At 39.7% G+C, this 26211-nt stretch overlaps 1 protein-coding gene across 2 annotated transcripts in view; it reads left to right on the top strand.

The window, feature by feature from the left end:
- The window catches only part of GRIA3 (glutamate ionotropic receptor AMPA type subunit 3), a 405232-nt gene that overhangs the window by 337841 nt on the left and 41180 nt on the right, over positions 1 to 26211 (top strand). For both annotated transcript variants that reach the window (XM_040323936.1, XM_040323935.1), the window contains exons 8-11: positions 2482 to 2586; positions 5530 to 5637; positions 9871 to 10077; positions 23093 to 23466. In XM_040323936.1, coding sequence (XP_040179870.1) covers positions 2482 to 2586; positions 5530 to 5637; positions 9871 to 10077; positions 23093 to 23466 — 794 coding nt within the window. The remainder of the gene's footprint in view (positions 1 to 2481; positions 2587 to 5529; positions 5638 to 9870; positions 10078 to 23092; positions 23467 to 26211) is intronic.

Below are 26211 nucleotides of genomic sequence, written 5' to 3'. Positions count from 1 at the left end.
CCATCAAAGAGGAAGTTCCTTTTAAAATTATTTTAATTCTATTATCCCACAAATATGCAACATACGTTCTACAGAAAATAAGACTTTATATATAGAGTGTATATGTATATGTATATGTTACACTGACTTATGCCAAGAAAAAAAGTTCCTCTTGTGTATACAAAAATATTTTTTGCAGAAAGTCATATGACCACCAACATATAACTAATATATCATTAAAAAAAACTGTCCTAAACATTCAGTCAGCAAGTTTCACAGTCCACTTTTTCAGGAGTTTATTGAGAAGCAATGGTTGTTATGGTATGTTATTGGTATGTTTAAATGATGGTCCAAACTTCAATATAGTTTACAACATGTAATACAAACTATTGAATAACTGTCCCTCTTACCAGAGGCCAGGGATACACAGCAACTAGAAAAGAGAAAGAAAAAGACTCCAGCTGACCATCAGACAACAACATCCTGCCCATATGTGATTAGGGGGATTTTAGGCACATCTTGGAGGTTCCCTGCTGTCTGTTTCTTGGGGAAGGTTTCTTTTTCTTAACCACTTGCTGAACACAATACATATATATACAATGTGGGTTGAACGTGGTTTACTGGGGTTATGGCTGAAGCTATCAACCATAACGCCAGATTTTTTTTCCACCTGGTGGATGGCTTTCTCAAAGTGGTCCAAGCAAAAAGAAAGAAATAAAGTGGTCCAAGCAACTCATTAGCTGCTGGCTCACTTTCAGAAGCGGCAATAGGCCCCCTCCTGCCGCTCGTCAGTGTTTCTTGGGCTTACCATTTTTACCGGTGTGCCCGAGAAATTATCTGATGGTGCGGCCGGTTGGTCACAGAGATGAACAGAGACCAGTCTCTGATTGCCTCTATGGCCTTGGAGAACCGGAGCTACATCATGACGCCACTTACAGTCTAGGGCGGAAGTAAATAAAAAAACTTTAAGCAAAAGATCAAAAAATAATTTTTTTGATCCCTTGCTTTTAAAGGTAAAGGAATTATTTTGGAATTTTAAAGTGTGACATTTTTAAAGCATGACATTTACTCAGCATAACATCATCTTTTATATTTTACAAAAAAATTGGGTTTATGTTGTGATTTATTTATTCATTAAAATGTATTTTTTTCCCCAAAAAAGCATATGAAAAACTGCTGCGTAAATACAGTGTGACATAAAATATTGCAACTAACGCCAATTTAATTCCCTAAAAAAACTACATAATGTGCTTGTTTTTTCTAGGCATATACTTTAAACTGCCAGTATCATTAGATCTCTTAAAGCGGTTGTAACCCTAAAAGGAAAAAAAGAAAGCTTCTGTTTCTTTAAGGCATGATCTATAGCATCATGCTTTTGCAGTACAATTTGTCCCTTTCTTTGATCTAAAATACCTGGTTGATCTTGCCTGTTCCTCTGTGTACTGACCAGAGTAATCATGGCTGCTGATCCATGATACCATGGTAAGTTTGTGTGCCTCCATCATCACGCTCTCTGCTGTGAGTCTCTGATTCTTTCCCTCCCTCCCTGCCTCTCAGTTTTGAAGCCTGTGCTTGAGCCAATCTGCTCACTGCCCCCCCCCCTCCTGCTGCTATTCCCTGTGGCTTGAAGGTAACATTTAAAAATGACTGGCATCCCCTCTGTTTTATCAAGTTACAAAGTACAGTGTGTTCATATTTAAAAAAAAATCTAATCCTAATACCTTCTTGCACAGCACAGATGTGCGGTCACCTGACCTCCCTTTACTGGCCAGCTGATGTCAGAGGAGAATCTCAGCCCCTCCTGCTGCTCTCCTTAGATCGGTGAAGGAGAGCCGAGGAGGACACGTTACAGCACAGTGGTGCTTTAAGAAAAGGTATTTAGGGTTAGAATTTTTTTTAAAACAGACACACGGTACTTTGTATCTTAATAAAACAGAGGGGATGCAAGTTATTAAGGATTATGACTTTACAACCACTTTAAATATCTTTACAAGATCTCCATAAAGGTAACCTCGCCTTACTGTTTTTTTTCATCATATCCTCTGCTTTATGTGGCCAATCTTGTTGCAAGTTTACAATAAATTAAATACATTTTCATAATAATAAATATCAGATAACTATGGAAAGGAAAAGTGTGCTTTAGGCCATAAACACATATGCATCAAAATACATTGTCAGATGAGTTGCATTATAATGAACAGGGGGTGTAACATCTGTGAGCACTGGTAGTGCAGCTTTAGCGTTCCTTGAGGACTCTCCTGCTGCTGAGATAAAGCCTGGAGCTGTAGACATCAATTACGACTCTTTCAGAACCCTGACACTGTTTTCTCTAGTATATACTAGTACACTAGTTAAATAATATCAACAACTCCTCCTATATGAGCACAATAGTTTTACCTGTACCTACATAAGTAGACCTTATACATAAAGTAACTGTCATGGTCCTTTAATAATAATAATTATTGATAGTATCTCCTAAATATGTTTTTTGTCATTTTCTAGGTTCAAGTTCAAGGAATGACTGGGAATATCCAGTTTGATACATATGGAAGAAGAACCAACTACACCATTGATGTATATGAGATGACAGTTACTAAACCTCGCAAAGTAAGTTTAACAGATTTTTAAAAACAACTAGTGATGTGTTGTTCTGTGTTCAAGAACAACTCAACAGAAACAAGAGTTCACTATATTAAAAGGGGCAATATAGAACTTGATCTCCCTATAGTTTTGTCTGGGACACAAACAGGGAGACATTTTTCTAAGCATGGGCATCTTGTGTTCATGTGCTTAGTGAATGAAGTGAAGCCATGCTCAACTCAATTTTCTAATCACGTGCATGGTAAAACCCTGGTTATTTTTAAATCCTATTGCATATGATTGGGCATTCAGCTTCAATATATTCAATAAGCAAGTATAACATTCACTTTGCTAAGTGAACATTTTCCACTCCTTCAGTACAATCTCAAGGAATTTTAAGGTTTATAGGAAATAGCGAAAGAATATTGGGGCTACCATAATTTTCCTCCTCATAAAAAATTGTCTGTCTGTGCCTGGTCTGAATAGTTTGAGCCACTGGCCTATAACAAGCATGCAGGATGGAAAATCTGAAATTTTTAACTCAATATTTGTTACAGGTCATTGCCTCAGAAATAACAAAATCTACTAAATCAGTAAAACAGTCAAGTAGCTTGCATTTTCAATATGAGAAGTCAGTAATGGCAAACTTCATATTTTCTTCATAAATGTTACCTTTAACATGTTTATGTTACCAAATACATCTTTCTTGAAGAGTTAGTTATCTTCATAGTTCAGTGTCTATCATTATAGTTATAGTGATGTGTATTCAGATGTGGTCATGTAAAAATGGACTGATTTAAATGAACTTGTCCACTTAGGTGATTATCATTTATTTTTCAAATACTGTACTGTACATGAATAAATTGTAGCTATGACATTACAAAAAGAGAACATGCAGTTCTGCAGTGTTTTGTTGTGTCAGCATACAACGGGTACAGTGCAGCAGATGAAAGTATTTATATGCAGATATAGTTGCACTAGGTCTTGTCCATTAAAAACTGATCTGTCTGAATTATTAAAAAAGTACAAAAGTACAATTACCATCTCTGAAAAATGTGAACCTATAACTGCCAATGTGTCATTCAAAATTAAATTCCAGTTGTATTGAGAAAAAAAAAAACAGTACCAGGTCAGCTATATACATTCACTTGTTTTTGCACAGCAAACTACACACTTTTTTTGACAACTAACATAAACTCTGCAGTGTCACATGTACCAATAAAAATTATTACATATGTCACTCAGTGCTGTCTTCTCCAGTATTTCCACCGGAATACAAGCGTGCCTATACATTTCGTTTACAATTCTCGGTGTGGTATCTGCCATGTATAGCTAGACCTAGAATAAATATATTCACCTATAAGGCAATTTTGCACAACATTCTGAAGTCCTGTATCTCACCTATAATAAGCAGGAGCACAACCAGTCAAAACTGTTTCATATATTAGAAAACACTGCAGAAGCTCACTATATTTAAACCTCTAAAATCGTATTTTTTAAAGGGGTTGTAAAGTTTTGAGGTTTTTCGCCTTAATGCATTCTATGCAAAATTGCTAGCTTATCTTGCTGTTGAGCAATAAGCTCATCCAGAATACCAGAATTTTAAGTGGGCTTTTTTTTTACAAATTAGTGTACACAGAAATGGTATGACGTGGCCCATAGTAAGCGGATTTTAGCATTCATTATTCTGCCTAATGTGAAATAGATTTTCTTTTTGGTCACAATGTTATACAGTTCTTTGCTCTTTTTAATCGTTTTAAAAGTACACACTGCACAAAATAGACAGTATATTTGGGTGTCTATACCCAAAGACAATAGAAAAATAACTTGATATTATGTTCTTAGCATTAGCATTCCTTACTGTATGAAAAAAAAAAAACGTTTTGGTCAGAGATACAATTTAACTTATGCTTTGCTCTGCTTTCAGTTCGGCTTACTGTTAATTTTCCATGCTTCTGTAAAAATACCAGAATGATGAATAATTGAACTTTGTATCTATCTTAAAAAACAGTATCTTTGTTATATTATGTTTTTGAACAAAAAATTCCAACATTCCAAGAAAGTAAAAAAAAGGAAGCAATGTTAGTCACAGAGACAACAACACTCGTGAATCACATCATGTAGTACAATTCACCACTGGTCAGATGATGGCAACAACGGTATGAGGATTATCCTATGTGCTAGCATATAACCCCCTGAAGACTAAGGCCAGGCTGTCAGTGAATGCTCCTCTGTGAATGAGATGGAAATTACTGGGGACTGGCTACACAAACCAGAGCCTCTGAGGTCGACAACCAGAAGGGGCCCACCAGGAGAAGCATCCAATGAGAATCGATCATAGGGCATCATGATAACAACCCCAGTGAACTAGGGTGCCTCCAGGTGTCAAGTAACATATTGTAAAAGGAAGTATTTACCTCATGTGTGGCAAGTACTACCGTAACACATGGGGAGTTGCACAATCAAAAGGGGAGAAAACAAAATAAACGGGGGGGCATGTAAACCCAAAAAGAGGAGAACAAAAGAAACCTCAGTGAGCAAGTAAAACAATTACAATCAAAACAATTAAAATAAAAAAGTAACTGGTAGCTGGTCTTTTAACTTGGGGACATTACATGAAGGGCATAAAAAGCAGACCTGGTCTGATCATATGTTAACAGATACATCAGGACAAGTATTGCATAACTGTTGCGTAGAGTCAAGTATACAGCAGAAGAGCATGCTGCAGGGTTTTAGGCAACTGCCAGACCATCACCTTTTTGTAGATGGGGAGCACTGGTATAGGGAACTATGGTAACCCAGAGTCCCCAGACGTATAATGTATCCATGTCTCCCAGACTGTGTAAAATTTGCTATAGTGATCCATGCACTTGGCCATCCATTCCTTCAACTTTGTTTATTTTTATTTGGCCAATATATTCCAGAATGCTTGCTTATCACATTCAGATTATGCTAATGAATGTTTTGCAGGTTGGACATTGGAATGAATATGAACGTTTTGTTCCTGCTCCTGACCAGCAGCCTGCAAATGACTCTTCTTCTGTGGAAAACAAGACTATTGTAGTTACAACAATTTTGGTAAGTCAAATTTGCTTAATTTCATTGAGAAAGCTAAACAGACATTGTCACCTCCCCATCCCCGAACAAGTTATACTCAGCCACATGTTTTTTTTTATAGCAGGAGCATGGGGGAATGCAGTTCTGGCATCTCCAGCACTAAATGTATGTAATGGCAAGGTGTTGTGGGGATGATCTAGCAATGCTGGCTACTGGGGAATCTACTGCCCCTGGGAGATATATTGTTGTAGGGGGGTCTACTAATGCTGGTGGAGAATCTATTGTTGCTGGGAGGGTTAATGTTGCTGTGGTTTCAATTGTTGCTGCATGGGATCTACTGTTGATGGAGGGGTCTACTGATGCTGTCTGCCAGGAGATTTATTGTTCTTGGGGGTCTATTGTTGCTGAGAGGGAAGATCTGCTGTTACTGAATGGGGGTATATTGTTGTTGCCTCTCAATATTAATTAAGAGTCAGCAGCTAAAATACTGTAGCTGCTGACTTTTAAAATAAGGATACCTGTCCAGAGATCCAGCAATGTTGACACCCGAGTCAATTCTTCAATCCACGTTGGGTGTAGGCGTCAACATTGTAAGTTGTAGGCATCTTGGACAGGTAAGACCCTGTATCTCTGACCTTTACTGAAGAAACTGGAAAAATGTTGGAATGTATTCACCATGCAGTGTACATTTTTCAAACTTGGTGTTTAAGATAAATCATTCGGAGCTTAGTCTCAAGTGATGGACCAGGTCTTAATCACACCACTGGTCTCACACTTTACCGTTACTTCTGCCCAGAGACCTTATAAGGTACTTAGGTGCTTCCTCCGGCTCTTTCGCCATGAGAATGTTTTACAGGAAAGCCTACACCTGGGTTACAGGGCACTCCTTATGGACTTACTTACCCTATACCCCTCACCCTATTCAGTGAGTACTCCACAGGGGAATACCCTGACTTGTAGCTATGGTGGAGACCAGGCAAAATAAAGTCATTGCAAAATGACTTACGCAACACTCAACCTAATGCCGCGTACACACGGTCTGAATTTCCGATGACAAATGTTTGATGTGAGCTTGTTGTCGGAAAATCCGACCTTGTACATGCTTCATTGGATATTTGCTGTCCGAATTTACGATAACAAATGTTTGAGAGCTGGTCTCAATTTTTCCAACAACAAAAGTTCTTGTCAGAAATTCTGACCGCATGTACACAATTTAATGCACAAAAATTCTACGCATTCTCTGAATCAATTCAACACATGCTCGGATTCATTTAACTTTATTTTTCGCAGCTCGGCGTAGTGTTGTACGTCACCGCGTTCTTGATGTTCGGAATTTCCGAAAACATTTGTGTGACCATGTGTATGCAAGACAAGTTTGAGCCAACATCCGTCGGAAAAAAAATTGCGGTTTTGTTGTCGGAGTGTCTGATCGTGTGTACGCGGCATTGGAGTGACAATGCATCCTTTGCGTTCTAGCACTGGCATTGAATTTTCGCTCTATTTTAGGCATGCAACAAGTGGCCTATTTGACAAAAGTGGAATTCTCTGAATCTGCATCACATTTTCTCAGACAGAGTATTGCCCTAGTACAGCAATCAAATTATATAAAAATATCCTCCTGCTCTAAAAATACAAAATATATTAACTCAATAAGTGTGAGCTGGGCAGCAGTGTCATCACATCACAATAATAAATGAAAATCATGCACTTCCTACTGTTTAGAATTATTTGATACTGTCCGTTATTAAAATGTGACCCAAAAGTATGCAATGTGTTCTCCAGTGCTCAATCTTGATGTACCACATGTATCCCACATGCATAATATTGACACACAACACCACTCTTTGTTCCTTTCCAAATTTATAAATAAGATGGACTCTCATCCTAAATGGTAGAACCTGGTGATCATAGTTCCAAGCTGCGCCTTTTCCCTTTAGGAGGATATATGTAATAGCACCACCTCGTCTCCTCCACTGCACAGTAGTGGCCCTTCCCTTTAAAAGATGTCTGTCATGACACCACTCCTTCTACTCCACTCCTCAGGTGGACACAGAAATATTCTTCAAAGATAAAATGAAAACTACAGGGCTCTCTTTTAAATGCTTATTTAAGATAACAATATAAAATTGTATCTTTTATTTTATTCTCCATTCACATGTGCTTAAAGTTTGGACAGCTGAAGCTGCCTGCAAAAGGCTCCTCACACATATGCCTTTTCAAGGAAGGCATCTGTTTGGTAAGGGACTTGACCAATGCAACAAAGAGGTCATAGGTGAGAAGGTTTTTTCTTCCACAGCCGAAAATCCCCAAATCCCCTTCTTCAGGAACCCATAGCACTTCTAAATACACCTGTCTTCTCTATTCAGGCTTCAACTTCAAAACCGTTTAGCCCTTCTTTTTGGTACAGGGCTTGGCCCACCAAGCCTTCTCCAAACCCCTCTTCAGAATGAAGGGGCATCCTCACTCCTAAGGCCTCGTACACACGGACGCACTGTCCGCTGAAAACGGTCCACCGGACCGTTTTCAGCGGACAGTCCGCTGCCGGATTTCTGTCTGATGGTTGTACACACCATCAAACAGAAATCCATGCGGACACGATACACGGTGATGTGGCCGCGCCGTCGCCGCGATGATTACGCGGCGACGTGCGCGCCCCTGGAAGGTCAATGCTTCCACGCATGCGTCGAATCACTTCAACGCATGCATGGGCTTTCGGCCGAGCGGACATGTCTGGTGAGTCTGTACAGACGACCGAACATGTCCGACGAACAGGCTTCCAGCGGACATGTCTCTTAGCATGCTAAGAAACATTTGTCCGCTGGAAACCTGTCCGATCTGCTGGACAATTGTCCGATCGGCCATACACATGACCGAACATGTCCGCTGAAACTGGTCCGCGGTCGTGTGTACAGGGCCTAAGAGTGGGGAGAAGTCTGTTACAGTATGCTTCTAAACAAATGAATGGCCCAATATAGGAATTCCAATAGTCAAGCAGTTTTCCTACACCTTAAGAACAAAAGACATTCTTTTGAGTACAGTGAAGTGCAACCGTTTGGACAGAGAAGACAACTGGTTTGCAAGAGGCATGTGAAACCATTTACATCAGACTGGAACAGGGTGAGGTTCCTTCAACCTTCCGTCTTCCATATACAATTCCATTTATACACATACATCCCTACCCCTATGATTTAATAACAGTTCACACCTTCATCCATTTGAATTGAAGGATTAACATCTGCCCAGTCTTTATGACACCAAGGATGGAATTATGTAACTAGAAAAGGATGGTTCTACAGCTTTCACATCCTGTTTCACAACCTATTCATAAACAATTTACATTTATCTTGTCACATTCCATGGTAATAAGATGTTTGTGGTACTTGTGTGGGTATAAATGCTGTAGTATGTTCCTGACACTCATTAGAACTAAATAGGTTGCTTGGATAAAATAATAAATGTCTTTAACATTATAGAACATGTCTAGTTGAATGTAACTACTACTTGCTATACTGTCTGGGTCTGGGTGTTACCATGGCCTCACCAGGAAGATATTTTATCAGAGGGTTGGGGTCAATTTGCACAGCTACTATAATGGGAAGATAGATACTACTGAAGATGTAAATCTGTAAGGGGGTTGACAATCCTATTTTCCAGACAGTTTTTCTTTATCTTGTTTTTGTAAATATCTCGAAATTTTGCTTTAAATTGCGTTTACTTTCTCACAGCATAACTTACTAGCTAAGTACAAACGTTTGCATTATTTGTAATAGTACATTGATGTTGGCTCAGCCCTTCCAAAATATACCAGTGCTTCATCATTTTACAAAAATGACTCCCTTTAAGAAGCTTCTCCTTGCTAGCATATCATATTCTACAAAACTAAAATGCATATCTTTAAAATTAAAGCTAATATCTAAAAAATGTTGACCCATCGATAATATTGTTACTAGAGTTTTGTCCCCACATTATATAATTTTTTCCATTTTTATGTTTCCTTTCCCATGTCTGGATTTTTAATTGTGACTTTGATTTAATAAAAACTACGCTAGTCATAAAAGTCTGTATTTATTTTCCGTGGTTTGCATCTGCAAAATTACAGCATTCATTTTATCTACTCAGACAAGGATTTATCTGATGGTGCCTAGTGCTGTGCTCAATCCTTTCATCTGCTGAGCAATAACAAGGGTGTAATAGAGCTTCTTTTTAGTAATGTCCTTTTTAATATGTTTGATCTGGGTTTTTTTTTAAATATAGGAAAATCCATATGTTATGAAAAAGAAAAACTATGAGCAGCTAGATGGCAATGACAAGTACGAAGGGTACTGTGTGGACCTAGCTAGTGAAATTGCAAAGCATGTTGGGATAAAATACAAACTCTCCATTGTTGAAGATGGCAAGTATGGTGCCCGTGACCCTGAAACTAAAATATGGAATGGAATGGTGGGTGAACTTGTGTATGGGGTAAGTGTTTCTCTATTTTTTGAATACTCCCTAAACATTAGTAACATAATATTTAAAAATTACCCAGAAAAAATTTGCTAAACTCATAAAGTTAGATTTAGGAAAATGGTATTAATAACAATGTACAATTGTCAATTACAAGAATGAACTTGAGATGTGTTCTTCTGTAAGTAACTACAACCATGACCCTTTAATCCCTTCACACCTAAGGGTAAAAAAAAAATGTCAATGCCTATTGCCTAAACACCATTTTGCATCTTTGACATATGTTAGTAAGACTGTACATATCGTCACAACTACTTTGTGTATCCAGGTGGAATAACTTGTTTTTTTCAGGACAAATTAGTAAATGGTAATGGATATCTCCTGATTTTTTTTTATTCTCAAAGAAAAACTGGCCCAAAATAGTAGATTTGTTTTATTTTTTATTTAGCTATATATATCTTGCTATTATCATAATTTACTACCAAAGAACAACCAAAAATAAATTCTCCTGACGATTACAGGGATGTGTATGTTATGCCCTGTACAGATGATCGGACCTTTGTCTGACCAAATTCACATCGGAATTCTGACGGATTTCCATCGGAGTAAAATAGAACATGTTCTCTATGTAAACTCTGATGGAATTCATCGGGATTTCCGATGGAATTACTCTGATGGGGCATACATACGGTCGGAATTTTCGATGGAAAAAGTCTGTCTGACTTTTTCCATCGGAAATTCTAATCGTGTGTACGGGGCTTTAGTTGTTATTGTTTGTGTCCGTAGTACAACCCAGAAACAAAGGTGCGCATTTCGATTTTTTTTTATTAAACCTACGTAAAACACACACACACACTACTTGACACGGATACTAATTAAAAAAATCAATCTAACCAAAATATGCAAGCTGTGACCTTTGACCCCAACCTTAACCCTAACACAAAACCTGACAAACCTCGATCTTGTTATTTTTTTCCTAATTCTTTTTTATATTTTTCCTTTTTCCTTTTTCTTTGATTTTAATTACACATTTTGGTTTGTTTACATTTTCCTCTCCTGCAAGGATGTATCTTTCTTTTCATTCAGAACAGGAAGTGAACACAGAGGCAAGCTCACAGTGACTGATCCCTGTGATAGCCAATCAGAGGCTATCACAGTGATCAGGTGACCCGGAATGGAGAGTCCCAAGGTTGGTAAGAGACCCGGGGATCGCGCTACCGGCACAAAGGGGGATATGCATATATGTGACCCCACTGAAAAAAGAACACTTTCATGAGGCCACATATAAGTGTGCGGTTGGCAGGGAAGGGGTTAAAGGCAATATAATCCAACATATGTGATGTTCCCACAGTAATTATTATTAAAACTTAATAATAGGTGTTGAAGATTTTCCTCTTTTTAGCCTTTTCCTAGTGTCTGTTAGTGTATGTAACTCATAAGTATTTTCAATAGGTAAACATTTTGACTTATTGGAGTGCTTACTTGGCAGCAAGTCATTTGCTTATCTTCTTGCCTGCGGTCCCATTTTTTGATTAATAATTTCCCTATCCAGATTGGATAATGCTCCTTCTAGTAGTCACCTATGTATCTGGAATGGGAAAAGCATAGCAGCTTTATGACAATTGAGATAAACTCAGCTCAAGGTAGGCCAGGCGTACTGATACAAGCCTTACTTTTGATGGTCATACCCATTTAACTAACCTCCCTTAGAGGTGATAATGGGGGCGCTATCAGTGATGTTTAACTGCTTGCCGTGTTTCAGACCTTACCCACAGGCTAGCACTGAGAGACAGAGAAAAACAGAACTGGACAGCGCTACAAAGTCAAGTCTACTTATATACTGAAGAAATGTGGTTGCTCACACACACACATATGTACAAATTATGCAAAACAAAAAAAAATTGCACCTATTGGTATGAATATTTACATTAAAATATTTCTGTCAGGGTCAGTAACAATTATACTGCATATATTTTTAACATACTTTATATACCCATAGGCGTGCAAACAGGGTGTGCTGGGTGTGCCTGGGCACACCCTAATCACCATGTGCAGTGCCGATTCCCTGCTTTTTGGTGTACCCTGCCTCACCCCCGCAGTGCTGCCAGCTTCCCACCTCTCCCGCTGGCTGCATAGAGCACTACCCATTTATTCACTGTCCACTGCAGCTGAGGCTGCCGAGAAACTGACTGGGGAAGCTCTGTCCTCAATCCCTTTCTCTCTGTTTAGACCATTGATCTTTCTCCAAAGCCCGCCAATAGGGCTCCTAAAAAAATTGTAAAAAAAAAACTACTGACACCTTCCACTGCCCTACTGACACCAATCTCTTCTCTACTGACACCGTCCACTGCTCTGCTGATATAAACACATGTATGTTTGTGCTCTGGGGTGCACACCCTATTGCTATAGGCTGCGCACACCAATGTATGTACTAATCCCATTGTCCCACTATTCCCAAGATAAGCAACACCAAAATTACTTTTGCCTCATAACCTCCAGATATCCATGTTTCTTTTCAGCATGAAATAAGTTATTTTATAACAACCAATATGATTCTCATTCAAGAACATTATATTCAAATTCTTATAAAAAAAAACAGCTTTCCAATTCAAAAAAGTATTTGATTTTTTTTTAGATCAGAATGTAATTTGCGATTATCACGCCAATTCACTGCAATTCACTGCATGCCATTGTTAAAAGCTACGCAATTGTACTCATTTTTTCATTTGCTTTCTTTTCCTTAAATTGCATGATATGTAGTATTATCACAGCTTGACCTAAAATTGACTCTCAGAGAATACAACCTTTTAGTTAAACAGTAAATTAATTTTTGCTCGAAATTACTTTTCAGTCCTTCAGAGGTCATGTATTATCATGGGACTTGATTGATCTATTCAAAAGTCAATAAATATTGACTGTGCTTGCGTGTTTAAAGAGCTGGCATCATATTCAGTGTTATCAAAAGAAAAGCATTGATTTATTTTTCTCAAGTAAAGTTTGCTTCCTAATGTGAATGAGTGTAATGCTATATCATTTATTTTTTTATTTTATTTTTTATTTGAATGGTCCTGCTGTCCTTTTGTTCCCTGAAAGACTCATTTAAAAAAAAACATTTCCTCATTCTCAATCATTTTACATAACTTAGAAGAGGCCCATATTAAAGACAAACTACCATGACTGGAGCGCTATGCTTTAACAGCCTTCAAGTTCTATTTGCATTTGTTTAGCTTGCCCATTGATTGTGAGCCGTGAGTATGCAGGCCATTCTAGTGCTATACAGATTGCCTGTTCAATGTAGATATAAAAACGTAATTGTAAATTCTTAACAAGCCTGACAAAGTGGACCTAGTCCACAAAATGTCCCTCTTTTTCCCTGTTGGTGTTTTTGTTTTTTTTGTTTTTTTAATGATAACAAATAATCTATTACCCGCAGATCAGAAATGTCCACAATGTGGATGTTGTGATCATTGCAGACAGACTCTATCTGGCCAACCAATCTCAAGTGAAAAATTAATTAATTTGATGTTTATAGGTGATGACTATTGTTAGCCCAAGATAAGGCTTGGAGTCAAAGGACGTGTGTATTTTTTCAATTTAACTATAATGCCACGTACACACGACCTTTTTTCATGACGAGAAAAATGCCATTTTTTAAATTGGTTGTGAAAAAGGGTCGTGTGTATGCTCCAGAGCATTTTTCTCGACGAGTAAAATTGGCATTATAAATTTAGAACTTTGTGAAAAATGGTCGTGTGTCCGCTTTAACGAGGGGGAAAAAATGCGAGGATTGGTAAAACTAGCGTTCATAATGGAGATAGCACATTTGTCATAAAGTAACAGACTAAAAAACACGAAGACTGAAAAGCACGAATCGTCTCTCACCAAACTTTTACTTACATGCGGTAACACGAAATCAGCAAAAGCTGCCCAAAAGGTAGCGCCATTCGAATGGAGCTTCCCATTAATAGTGCCGTTGTACGTGTTGTCGTACGTGTTGTACGTCACCACGCTTTGCTCAAGCATTTTTTTTCACGATCGTGTGTATGCAAGGCAGGCTTGAGAGGAATCACGTCAAGAAAAACTTATTTTTTCCATGACATGAATAACGGTCGTGTGTACGTGGCATTAGGCTGGCACTGGTTGATGAATAAACATGCATGATTGATTGAAGCAATCATGTATCTTAAAAGAAAATTTCTTGTAAGAAAGATAATTTGGTGCTTTTATTTCAGGCTGTATTTTACAAATTGGTTAGTATTAGAAATTTTCATGTGATGATATTGAAGAAATTACACTTTGCTACAATGTAAAGTAGTGAGTGTACATCATGTATAACAGTGTAAATTTGCCGTCCCCTCAAAATAACTCAACACACAGCCATTAATGTCTAAACCGCTGGCAACAAAAGTGAGTACACCCCTAAGTGAAAATGTCCAAGCTTGGTCCAATTAGCCATTTTCCCTCCCCGGTGTCATGTGACTCATTAGTGTTACAAGGTCTCAGGTGTGAATGGGGAGCAGGTGTGTTACATTTGGTGTTATAGCTCTCCCTCTTTCATACTGGTCACTGGAACATGGCACCTCATGGCAAAGAATTAAAAAAATAAGTGTTGCTCTATATAAAGATAGTCTAGGCTATAAGATTGCCAAGATCCTGTAACTGAGCTTCAGCACGGTGGCAAAGACCATACAGTGGTTTAACATGACAGGCTCCACTCAGTGCTCAGACCATATGCCGCACACTGCATCAAATTGGTCTCCACAGCTGTTGTCCCAGAAGATTCTTCTAAAGATGATGCACAAGAAAGCCCGCAAACAGTTTACTGAAGACAAGCAGACTAAGGACATGGATTACTGGAATCATGTCCTGTGGTTTGATGAGACCAAGATAAACTTATTTGGTTCAGATGGTGTCTGGCATGTGTGGTAGCAACCAGGTGAGGAGTACAAAGACAAAGTACAAAGACAAGTGTGTCCTGCCTACAGTCAAGCATGGTGGTGGAAGTGTCATGGTCTGGGGCTGCATGAGTGCTGCCGGAACTGGGGAGCTACAGTTCATTGAGGGAACCATGAATGTCAACATGTGCTGTGACATACTGAAGCAGAGCATGATCCCCCTCCCTTCAGGGACTGGGCCACAGGGCAGTATTCCAACATGATAATGACCCCAAACACAACTCAAAGAAGACCACTGCCTTGCTAAAAAAGCTGAGGGTAAAGATTATGGACTGGCCAAGCATGTCTCCAGACCTAAACCCTATTGAGCATCTGTAGGACATCCTCAAACGGGAGGTGGAGGAGCGCAAGGTCTCTTACATCCACCAGCTTTGTGCTGTCCTCATGGAGAAGCGGAAGAGGACTCCAGCGGCAACCTGTGAAGTTCTGGTGAACTCCATGCCCAACAGAGTTAAGGCAGTGTTGAAAAACTATGGTGGCCGCACAAATGCGCAATCTGACCTTTTAGGAACAATTCTGTGCACCAGTACTTACAGCAGCAGTCTCTAATGCCGCGTACGGACAACCGTTTTTAATGTCATGGAAAAAAATGAAATTTTTCTCGACGTGATTCTTGTCAAGCCTGCCTTGCATATACACGATTGTGAAAAAAAAATGCTTGAGCAAAGCGTAGTGACGTACAACACGTACGACGGCACTATAAAGGGGAAGTTCCATTCGGATGGCGCCACCCTTTGGGCTGCTTTTGCTGATTTCGAGTAAGTAAAAGTTTGATGAGTCACATCCCAGTGATCCCGAAGGAGGGTAAGGACCCGCTACGATGCCAAAACTACCGTCCGATTTCACTGCTGAATGTGGATCTCAAGGTATTCACAAAAATCCTATCCATGCGTATCATAGACCTGATGCCGCAACTGATCCACCCCGACCAGGTCGGATTTTTCCCCTCTAGAGAGGCGCGCGATAATACCATTAAAGCTATCAATATGATACACGCAGCCCGGACTAAGAAGATCCCACTACTGCTCCTCTCGACGGATGCAGAAAAAGCATTCGACAAGGTGAGCTGACCCTTCCTGTTTTAAACTCTCCGACATATTGGCCTGAAGGAACGTATGATGAATTGGGTGCAAGCAATCTATTCCTGCCCATCGGCCCAGGTCAAGGTCAATGGCCACCTCTCCTCTTCTTTTCAGATAAGGAACGGGACGAGACAGGGGTGTCCCCTGTCGCCCTTAATATTTATCCTTACCCTTGAACCTTTTCTGCGTCTCGTCAGAGACAACCCAAATATCACGGGCCTTCGTCTTGATACCACTTTGTCCCCAAAGATAGCAGGGTTTGCGGATGATCTACTCTTTTTCTTGACCAATCCCCTAGTGTCGGTCCCAAACTTGCTCAAGGATCTGAAGACATACGAGCAGTTGTCATCTTTCCGTATCAATTACCAGAAATCAGAGGCACTTGATGTCGCGTTGCCCCCCTCCTTAACCGCACTGCTCCGGCTAGACTTTCCCTTTAAATGGGTCATGTCTCACATAAAGTACCTGGGCATCCTTCTGCCCGGAAAGGCAGAGGATATATTTCACCTCAATTTTCCTCCTCTTCTGACAGTTATAAAAAAAGACCTACAGGAGTGGTAGCATGGTATGTTCTCATGGTTTGGTTGCTGTGGCATAGTTAAAATGAATATTATTCCTAGATTGCTGTATCACTTTCAAGCACTCCCTATGGCCAGTGGAAGAGTAGGCAACAAATCCTGGAAGATCCAGCCCTGACGGAGCTATCTTTCTGGCAAAAAGTTCAGCTGTCACACTACATTAGCTCGAAGCCAGAAGCCTTCAGGAGACAACTGACCCCCTTTGAGCTACTAAGCTTAGACCACTCCCTGTTGAGACATACAATCTCTCTAACATACCAAATATTGGTATCTCCGCCCCCAGAATATAGGCCTCCTTATATCGCTAGATGGGAGCGTGAGTTGGACATACACCTTACAGAGAAACAGGTCGATCGGATCATCCTTTTCGCACACAAGACCTCTATTTGTGCGAGGCTCCAGGAGACGGGGTATAAAGTCATGACCTGTTGGTACTACATGCCAGAAAAGATCCACAGCATGGTACCTCAGAGCACTGACTTATGCTGGAGATGTGGGGAGGAGGTTGGAACGCTCCTTCATGTCTTCTGGTCTTGCCGGGTATAACAACCTTTTTGGACAGAGGTTCATCGGATCACAAAGACATTCACAGATCGGGAATTGCCAATGTCCCCTGAGCTCTTCCTTCTGCATCACCACAGGATCCCGGGCAAGGCTTACAGAAGATCCATACTGCCATTCCTGATCACGGAGGCGAAAAGCTGCATTCCCCTGAATTGGAAGCGGACCCAGCCTCCGTCGGTGGCCGGTTGGTTGAAAAGAGTGGCGGATATCCATGCAATGGAAGACTTGGTGGCCACGGAAAAAGGCATGCATGACAGATTCTCCACAACATGTTTTTTCTGGCACAAGTTCATTTACGGAAAGCTGATGGCCCGGTTCTCTTGAAGGGGTTTGACTCTAATGACCCCCCAGATGGGATGGTTGCGTCTGGATGGTATTCCTCATCCCTCTTTCCCCAAACCCCCCCTTCCCCTTTTTTTTCTCCCCTTCCCTTCCCCCCTTCCTTCTCTCTTATCTCTCTACCTTCTGTTCCTTACTGTGCTCTCCTTTCTTCTTTTTCTTTTCACTTTTCGGTTGTTATGTTAGCACGGGTGATTTAAATAAGAACCTCTTAATATAAACAATAAAGAAATAGTAGTACCATCTTCCTGAACCTCAGTTAGAATAGAGTTGGGACTTAAGGGGCCCCAAAGACCAAAAAGACCAAGGAGGGAGGGGGGCAAGAGGACTATATCGGTACTGTATAGAAAGATAAACTCAGAAAGGTAGTAGAGATAAAAGATATATATCAATTTATGGTATCAAAAAGCAAACATAGTCATAAAAGCATCACAATAATGATACAGGACAATAGACATAATGCGAGACCAACAATACAGATCACCGAGCTAAAGTAGTCACAGGAGGGAGGATCACGGTTTAGAGGGGTGAGGTCATGCAAAACAGGATCTCAACAAGTTTCATGACTGGATCGCTTCGTCAGGACAATTCTAAAAGTGATACATAATTATTATCACAAAAGGCTATACATACATAGTAATGAACATGAAAAGACCAATCAAATGTTGATAAACAAATTTTGGGGTATCTGAAATATGTAGAGAAACACGTTACTTAGGGGAACAAGCGCTGTATGGCTTACCTATGGAGAGGACACTAAATCGCTCGGGAGTTGTAGCCAAACGCGGAAAAAAGCCTCCCGTGGCGACCGAGGGGGACAACTGCGGCGGTGGACCTGTTTAACTGTATACATAGGTATATCGTGAGTTGAGACTGAAATATTGTGTGCTGTGCTTGTAGAGCCGGTTCTCACCAGGCTCAAACTCAATTTTTTTTTTCCTCAAACCAAAAGGTAAAAAAACAAACGCGGCGGAGGCCGTAAAAATGGTCATGCGGGATGCAGAGGATTCCTGCTCCCTGGATAAGCTCTCTGAGTCCTCTCAGTAAGCAGAATATCTAATATATGCAGTGTGATATGTATACATGGAATTGTGTTACTGACTGTAATGTATTTCAGAGATGTCTCTGTATTCCCGCATGTTCTCCCTTCTTAAATTTAGAATTTATAAAAAAAAAGTTTGGTGAGAGACGATTCGCGCTTTTCAGTCTGTGCTTCAGTACTGTCGTGTGTACGCTGCATTAGTCCCACTGTTGCATTGTCTGAAGAATATGCCATGAATGGATGAACATGTTTTTATTTGTAAAATAATAGAAGAAAAGATTTTCCAGCATGCTGACATCATGTTTTACACATGGGAAATGTATCACTGGCAAGGCATGACTTGCTTTCATCAGGGGCAAAACTGGACCAAATTTTGGTCAAGTGAATTTTAAGATCTCAACCAGTCTGCCTGAAAGCTAATGTAGAGCAATCTGTCATTTTCTAAAATACCCTGCTGATTTTGTCCCAGCACTAGCCTCTGCAAGAAATATTTTAAAAAATAATGACCCTGAGTCTTGTTTAAAAATTGCTTACATTCTTTTTTTTAACATCGTACATCATCCAAACCGATTTACCTTAAAAGCTTAATGCTTGATGTTTCCTGAGTTATGGATTGTTAGCTGGCGTGAATGTCATGAAATAATAATGAATTCTACGCTTTAAAGAAACAAAACTGGTACTTTTCAGAAAAGGCTTGCTACATGTGCAATTTTAAATGGCTTCATTCTTGATTTATGATCTTAATACAAAAGACAAGGAGATCCACCCAGTGCAGAGAACCTTTTACCATCACATCAGATACGCAAGCAAATACTAAATGCATCTACTTTATGGTTTAATAAATTATGTTACGTTTATCATATTATTTACAACAATGGTTTTTGCTTTTATAAATAATCTGTGTATATACAGAGAGCAAAATAAAACTTTTGTTTAAAGGTAGAAGGGTGGGAAGAAAAACTGTCTGGAAGTTTACTAATTTTTTAATCTTTTAAAGCAGAGGTCCGCTCCAAATTTTTTTTTTTTAAAACAGCAGTTACACATACTGCAGCTGCCGACTTTTAATAATAGGACACTTACCTGTCCTGGAGTCCAGCGATGTTTCCATCAGCTGTTGGGTGCTGCTGTCGCCATTGCGAGTAAGGGTACCCCAGCAGTGTAGCCTTTCGTCTTAATGCCGGAAACCCTACTGTGCATGCGCGGGGCCTGCTCCTCTCTCCTACTGGCCTGGCAACAGGGGGAGGAGGGAGCCCCAGCCATGACGTCAATATCCGCGACTGAGGCTCCCGGAAGTGGGAAAGGATACCTGTTAAAGACAGGTATCCTGTCCCCCCTCCCCCTGAAAGGTGCCAATTGTGGCACCGGAGGGGGGAGGAATGAGATGAGTGAAAGTTCCACTTTTGGGTGGAACTCTGCTTTAATGTTTCATCTGTGGCTATTGCAAAATGCAATTGCTTTTATATAACAACATTGAAAACAATCTTAAGTTTGTACTGTAATATCTTTTGATAACATCTGATTCAAAGGCAATATTAGGCTGCCATTGCTAACCTACTATTTTAAAACTGCTAGTTCCCTGGCTCTTATGTTCATCCAGTAGATTAAGAACCTTTTAGGTAATTTTCCTGGAATATTTCTTCAGATAAGGAGGCCGTCATACTATGACCACCATACTATTACCTTATCCCCATGCTGTTTTCAGAGACGTCAGATTCCCTCACAGTTGTGAACTGCAGTGCTGTATAGGTTTGACTTGAAGGACTCCTGAAGCTCGTCCTTCCCATTTCCCTCCTCCTCCATTAATAGAACTCCTTGTATTTTTGTCACAGAATGCAACATGTCCTATGATTATTATTATTATTAATATTATTATACAGGATTTATATATTATACAGCACCAACAGTTTGCAAAGCACTTTAAACATGAGGGCAGACAGTACAGTTACAATACAGTTCAGGACAGGAGGATCAGAGGGCTCTGCTCGTTAAAGTTTAAAACATAGGAGGGAGGGTTAAGTGATACAAAAGGTAATAGCTGTGATGGAGAAAATTAAAGTACAGTTGTTAGGTAGGGGCAGGATAGGCTTCTCTGAAGAGATGGGTTTTCAGGGATCATCTAAAAGCAAACAGAGGAGGAGATAATGAGACAGATTGGGATAGGGAGTTCCATAGGATGGGAGAGGCTCGGAAAAAGTCCTGAAGACGAGAGTGGGAGGAGGTGACAAGGCAGCTAGAGAGCAGGAGGTCTTGGGAGGAATGAAGAGAACAATTTGGTTGGCATTTTTAGACTAGGCTAGTGATGTAGCTGGGGGCAGAGTTGTGGATGGCTTTGTAAGTTGTTGTTAGTATTTTGAATTTAATTTGTTGGGTGAGCGGGAGCCAATGGAAGGATTGACACAGAGGGGTAGCAGATACAGAGTGGTTGGTAAGGTGTATGAGCCTGACAGCAGCATTCATAACAGACTGAAGAGGGATATCCTATGTAAAGGTAAGCCAATGAGGAGGGAGTTGCAGTAGTCGAGGCGGGAGATGACCAGGGAGTGAATTAGGAACTTAATGGTGTCATTAGTTAGAAAGGGGTGTTTGCAGAGACTGAGGCAGCAAGATTTGGTCAGTGATTGGATGTGGGGCTGAAAGGATAGTTCGGAGTTCAGGATTACACCTAGAACTTTGGCATGAGAGAATATGCAGATAGTTGTGCTATCAATCTTGACAGAGAGATCAGGGGAAGGGGCATGTGGGGGAGGGAAAATTTTAAGTTTGGTTTTGGATAGGTTGAGTTTGAGGAAGTAGTGTTACATCCAGGCTGATATGTCTGTTACTAAATTAGTGTTACGCGTGGAAACTGTCGGAGTGAGCTGAGGGGTAGAGAGATAAATTTGGGTGTCATCAGCGTAGATATGGTATTGGAAGCCATGGGATGCTATAAATGGTGGGTGGATCCTGGTATTCATTCACCTATCCCCTATTCATAGAATGAGTTTCATTCTGTGAAAAAAAATTTGGTAATGGAGGAGAAAGGGGAGAGTGAGAATTGGGAGTTCATCACAATAACAGCCACCGCTTTAACCCATGCAAAGCTAGAATTTCACAGCTGTGAGGAGGATCTGGGATTTTTACAGCAGCTAGCAGGATGTAGGACACACTAGAGGCAAATCACTGTATGCGGCTGAAGCTGTATACTAAAAAAAATTAAAAATAAAATCTAAACTTTAGCTTTAATAGATTTATAAACTTAAGTGAAAATAATTATTATTCTTACATTTTCTAATAGCTTTGATAGCGAAATGACTTATTGGGGCTGATAAAGGAATAACAACATTTTACTTAGAAGCAAAGTGAATATTCACTTTATTAAGTGAATGTTAATATTAAAGATGAAACTCATATCATGCGATCATGTGCTATAAACAAAATTTAAAATAAAGGGCTAATGGTGAACTAACTCACAACAACCTTCGCACACCCCTGGTCCCCGCTGCACTTACCTTTTTGGATGATTATCTTTTACTGCCCATGCTAGCTGATGTAGCTTTCTGGGCTTTTGAAAGATATGCTCTTCTGCACCCTTCTTTCTTGTGGGGTGACTCAGAGCGTCAGTGCAGTCATGTGCTGGCACTGACCAATCCCCACTCACCACTATGATTCTACACAGTCTCCAGGCTGTGTACTGCATTTTTCAGATGCCCAAACAACTACAATGGCTGTGTGGGAAGCAGAAGATAATCAAGGAAGGTATAAGAAAGGAGATAAGTGCAGCAGGGACCGGGGGTGTGGGAAAGGTGCAGTGAGTTAAATCAGCTTTCCATTTTTTGTGAAAAGGTTAACTAATCCTTTAAACTTTACTTGCATGTGATTGGGTATTCAAATTGAACACAGATTCATTGTATTTACAAGTATTTACTTTGCAAAGGGAACATCCTCTACTCTTTTGCTAAATGAACACAGATTTATGTCCTATGTACTGTTTAGGGGTTGGCTATCTTATCTGACATGCAACAAAGAAATAAACAGGCACATCAGATTACTAATAATAAAAAAAAGAAAAAGAAGTGCTACCAGTAAAATTTATATGAAGATAAGGAAAGTTTTCAAAGATATTTAAAATTATTTTAATAATCATTCATAGCTGAACTATTCATTATATTACAATAGGTAAGCAGTAATTTAGGGAAATATTTTATTCATCCTCTCCACACTTTTCATTTGCTTTCCTCTTGCTCTCGCTGTGTCTCTCTCTCTCTCTCTCTGCCTATAGAAGTATTGTAAAGGCTAGTCAATGGGTCATTCTCTGTTTTAATTTCATATCATTATTGTCAAACACCTGTTATACCAAAGCTATCTCCTGCATTCAATACACCAGCAAAACAAGTCCTGAACTTTTATGGAGCTCTGGACACAGTGTTTGAAACTGATGCTTCATTTTACTAAACAAATGTGCACTTATTGAACTATTTTCTTTGTTTTCAGAGAGCAGACATAGCTGTTGCCCCTCTCACCATTACTCTGGTACGGGAAGAAGTGATTGATTTTTCAAAACCATTTATGAGCCTTGGGATCTCCATCATGATTAAGAAGCCTCAAAAATCAAAACCAGGAGTGTTTTCCTTCCTGGACCCCTTGGCCTATGAAATATGGATGTGTATAGTTTTTGCATATATCGGAGTCAGTGTAGTTCTTTTCCTTGTGAGCAGATTCAGCCCTTATGAATGGCACTTGGAGGACACGGATGAAGCTCGTGACCCTCAGAATCCTCCTGACCCACCAAATGAATTTGGGATATTTAACAGCCTTTGGTTTTCCCTGGGTGCCTTTATGCAGCAAGGATGCGATATTTCTCCAAGGTTTGTTCCATATCACTCCATCACCTTCTTGCATTTTATGGTCATACACTGACGCCATGGTGTATATATGTTAATTTTATCAACCATTTTTCAATTCAGTTTTTCTTGCTTCACAATCCACTCACTGCTAAGCGTCATCATTAAGTCATATTGCTAGCCACCATCACTCATGTATAATTGGTATGAGACTGAAACCCATTATACATGCAAATTTAAACTTATATTCACCATGTTGAGACTGTAAAATGCATAGGGTCTTTTAGTTTCAGCAATGCTTGGAGGTCTACCGTGTTTTTGCTGCATATCTCATTTTACGGTCATCTGCTTGGTGCATATAACATATGTTGCTATGCAAAAATAACTTCTTGCTCTGAAGACACATGCAGCAGCAGTTTATTACCTCTATCTTCATGCTTTTCATCTCATGCATTTGTCTCTTCATTTCTGTCATTGCATAACTGGCTTGCACTCTATTTCTGTTTTGTTATCTGTTCCTTTGTTCATTTTCTGTCTATTGCGCTTTTACACTGCTATTGGCCGTTAAATCTTCTTTTTATGCAATACAACCTTTCTTTTTTATTGGCATTTACAAGCTACAATTAAATTGCTTAAAACTGCACTACAACAATAATAAATGCAATGTTTATTTCAAGTTTCTCTTCAAACTTTGATATTATCAGGCTGCTTTATAGAGACTTCCTGCATCTGTCAGAAGTCCGTCGCAAGCTCTTCATACTTTATAATCTTTATAATCTTCATAATTTGGGACATTAGCATTGTGATATCCCTGCCATTGCTCTTGCAGTTTTTCCTGGCAACCTTTAATTAATGAACACTTAGCTTACGAGTTGTCTTACTGCCACTTTACAGGGGAAGGAGGGAGGAACGGTGGAGAGAAATGCCAATGGACACTGCAGCTGATGAAATATATCAGAAGGGACAGTCATTGGAACAAGTGTCCTAACCTTTTCAATCAATTGTTCCAAGTTGACAATTGTATGCCTGACCTGTAGACATGACACTTTCACCTCATCTGGGCTAAAATTGCAGTAATGGATGTTGTTTCATGTCTCTAGATACATTTTCTCCTCCCCCACAAAACTGGGTGTTTGCACCCCTTTTGCATTGCCCATTATATATTGTAAATTAAAAAAATACAGTATATATATATAACCCCCTACAAAGCACTTGCGCTGGCCTAAGACCAGAGGTCTGACACTGTATGAGAAACATTAAAAATATTCTAATGGTCCAGCATCAACCAGTTACTAAAATATCATATTTGGGTGGACTGGTCCAATGTTATTCCAAGAACTCAGGCTTTTTCACTTCTTTCCGGGGGCAAAGGTGACTGGAATTATGACAAGGCACCGACATTAGAATATTGTATATATAGCTACACAGTTCTTGCAATTTCAAATTTATCTTTCAGAGATCCATTTTATATTTTGTTTAACAATGACCAGTGACATTTTGTTTTACAGCGAACAGTGACATTTTAATGTTGTGGTCAGAACTCCTTCTCTGCAAAGTATACTGAAGTGTCACTGATGAATACTAATGTGACAAAGAAAGCCAAATTAAGTAGGGAATTTATCAAAACGTGAGCAGCCAGAATCTGGAGCAGCCACACATGACAACCAATCAGCTTCTATATTCATTTTCAAAGCTTAACTGAACAAGCTGAAAATAGAAGCTGATTGGTTGCAATGCAAAGCTGCTCCAGATTCTGTCTGCTCAAGTGGTGATAAATTCCCCTCACAGTGTAGACTAGTGAAACAAGGTGAAACCTATCACCTATATATTTAATCTCAGAGATAACATTAGGCCATTTTATTTGGTTCCTGCTCATGAGCATCATGCCAACAATCACAAAACAGGTTTATTGAAGTATTATCCAGTAAATCAGAACGTGAGAAAGTATGCATACCAGGATCATTTTTAGAACTAAATCAGAAATTACTTGATAGTCATGCTAACCACTGCTGTTCTGTCACTGTAGCTAATATTCTGAGTTCTATAAAAGCAAGCATAAGTGCAAACTTTTCAGGTTGTTGAAACTTTGGTTCATCTGTGTGTTCAAACTTCAGTATACTGTACAGATATTTTGTTATACCACATGTGTAATTTTCTTAATCGTAGATCTCAAAGAACATTTCACATTTATGACTACTTTGGTTATGCTGCCCCCTTCAGGTAAATTGTAAAAAAAAAAGAGAGGGATGTTCCTCTGAAGATCTCCTTTTGTGGGCTTTAGTACACTATGTATGGCTTATGCTGAACACCCCTGCTTGGGTAGGGAAATACTTTATCTGGATTTGTCACCTATGGTCAGGAGGCCAAGAAAGACTGTTCAGACGTTGCATGTAAGAACGGGGGTCACCTATCATGTTTGTACTGAATCCTATGGGCAGTGATCTTCAGGGTAATATATATCCAGTGATCTCACTGGTGGGATGCTGTACAGGTCCAGAGCACTGATCCCATTTGGGGAAGTGCTTCTGTGGTGATGCATAAGACAATTTCACCTAAAAGTGTTCCCTGGTACATTTGGAACAGTACAGACTGGTATCTTTTTGAAAAGTGCCCCCCCCCTGCTGTAGTGGTCTTGAAAAGATGAGGATCGACATATGTGCAATGACGTCATCACGCTCATTTGCTCATGCAGGGGCACCCCTTTGTCAGTTCCCCTGGCATGAAAACATGCAATTAGAAGCTCCAATCTACAATATCGTGTAGACACAG

The sequence above is a fragment of the Rana temporaria genome, chromosome 9 (genome assembly GCF_905171775.1).
Source record: "Rana temporaria chromosome 9, aRanTem1.1, whole genome shotgun sequence".
NCBI lineage: Eukaryota > Metazoa > Chordata > Amphibia > Anura > Ranidae > Rana > Rana temporaria.
Note: the sequence above shows the minus strand (reverse complement) of the source record. Positions and strands in the feature narration are given on the sequence as shown.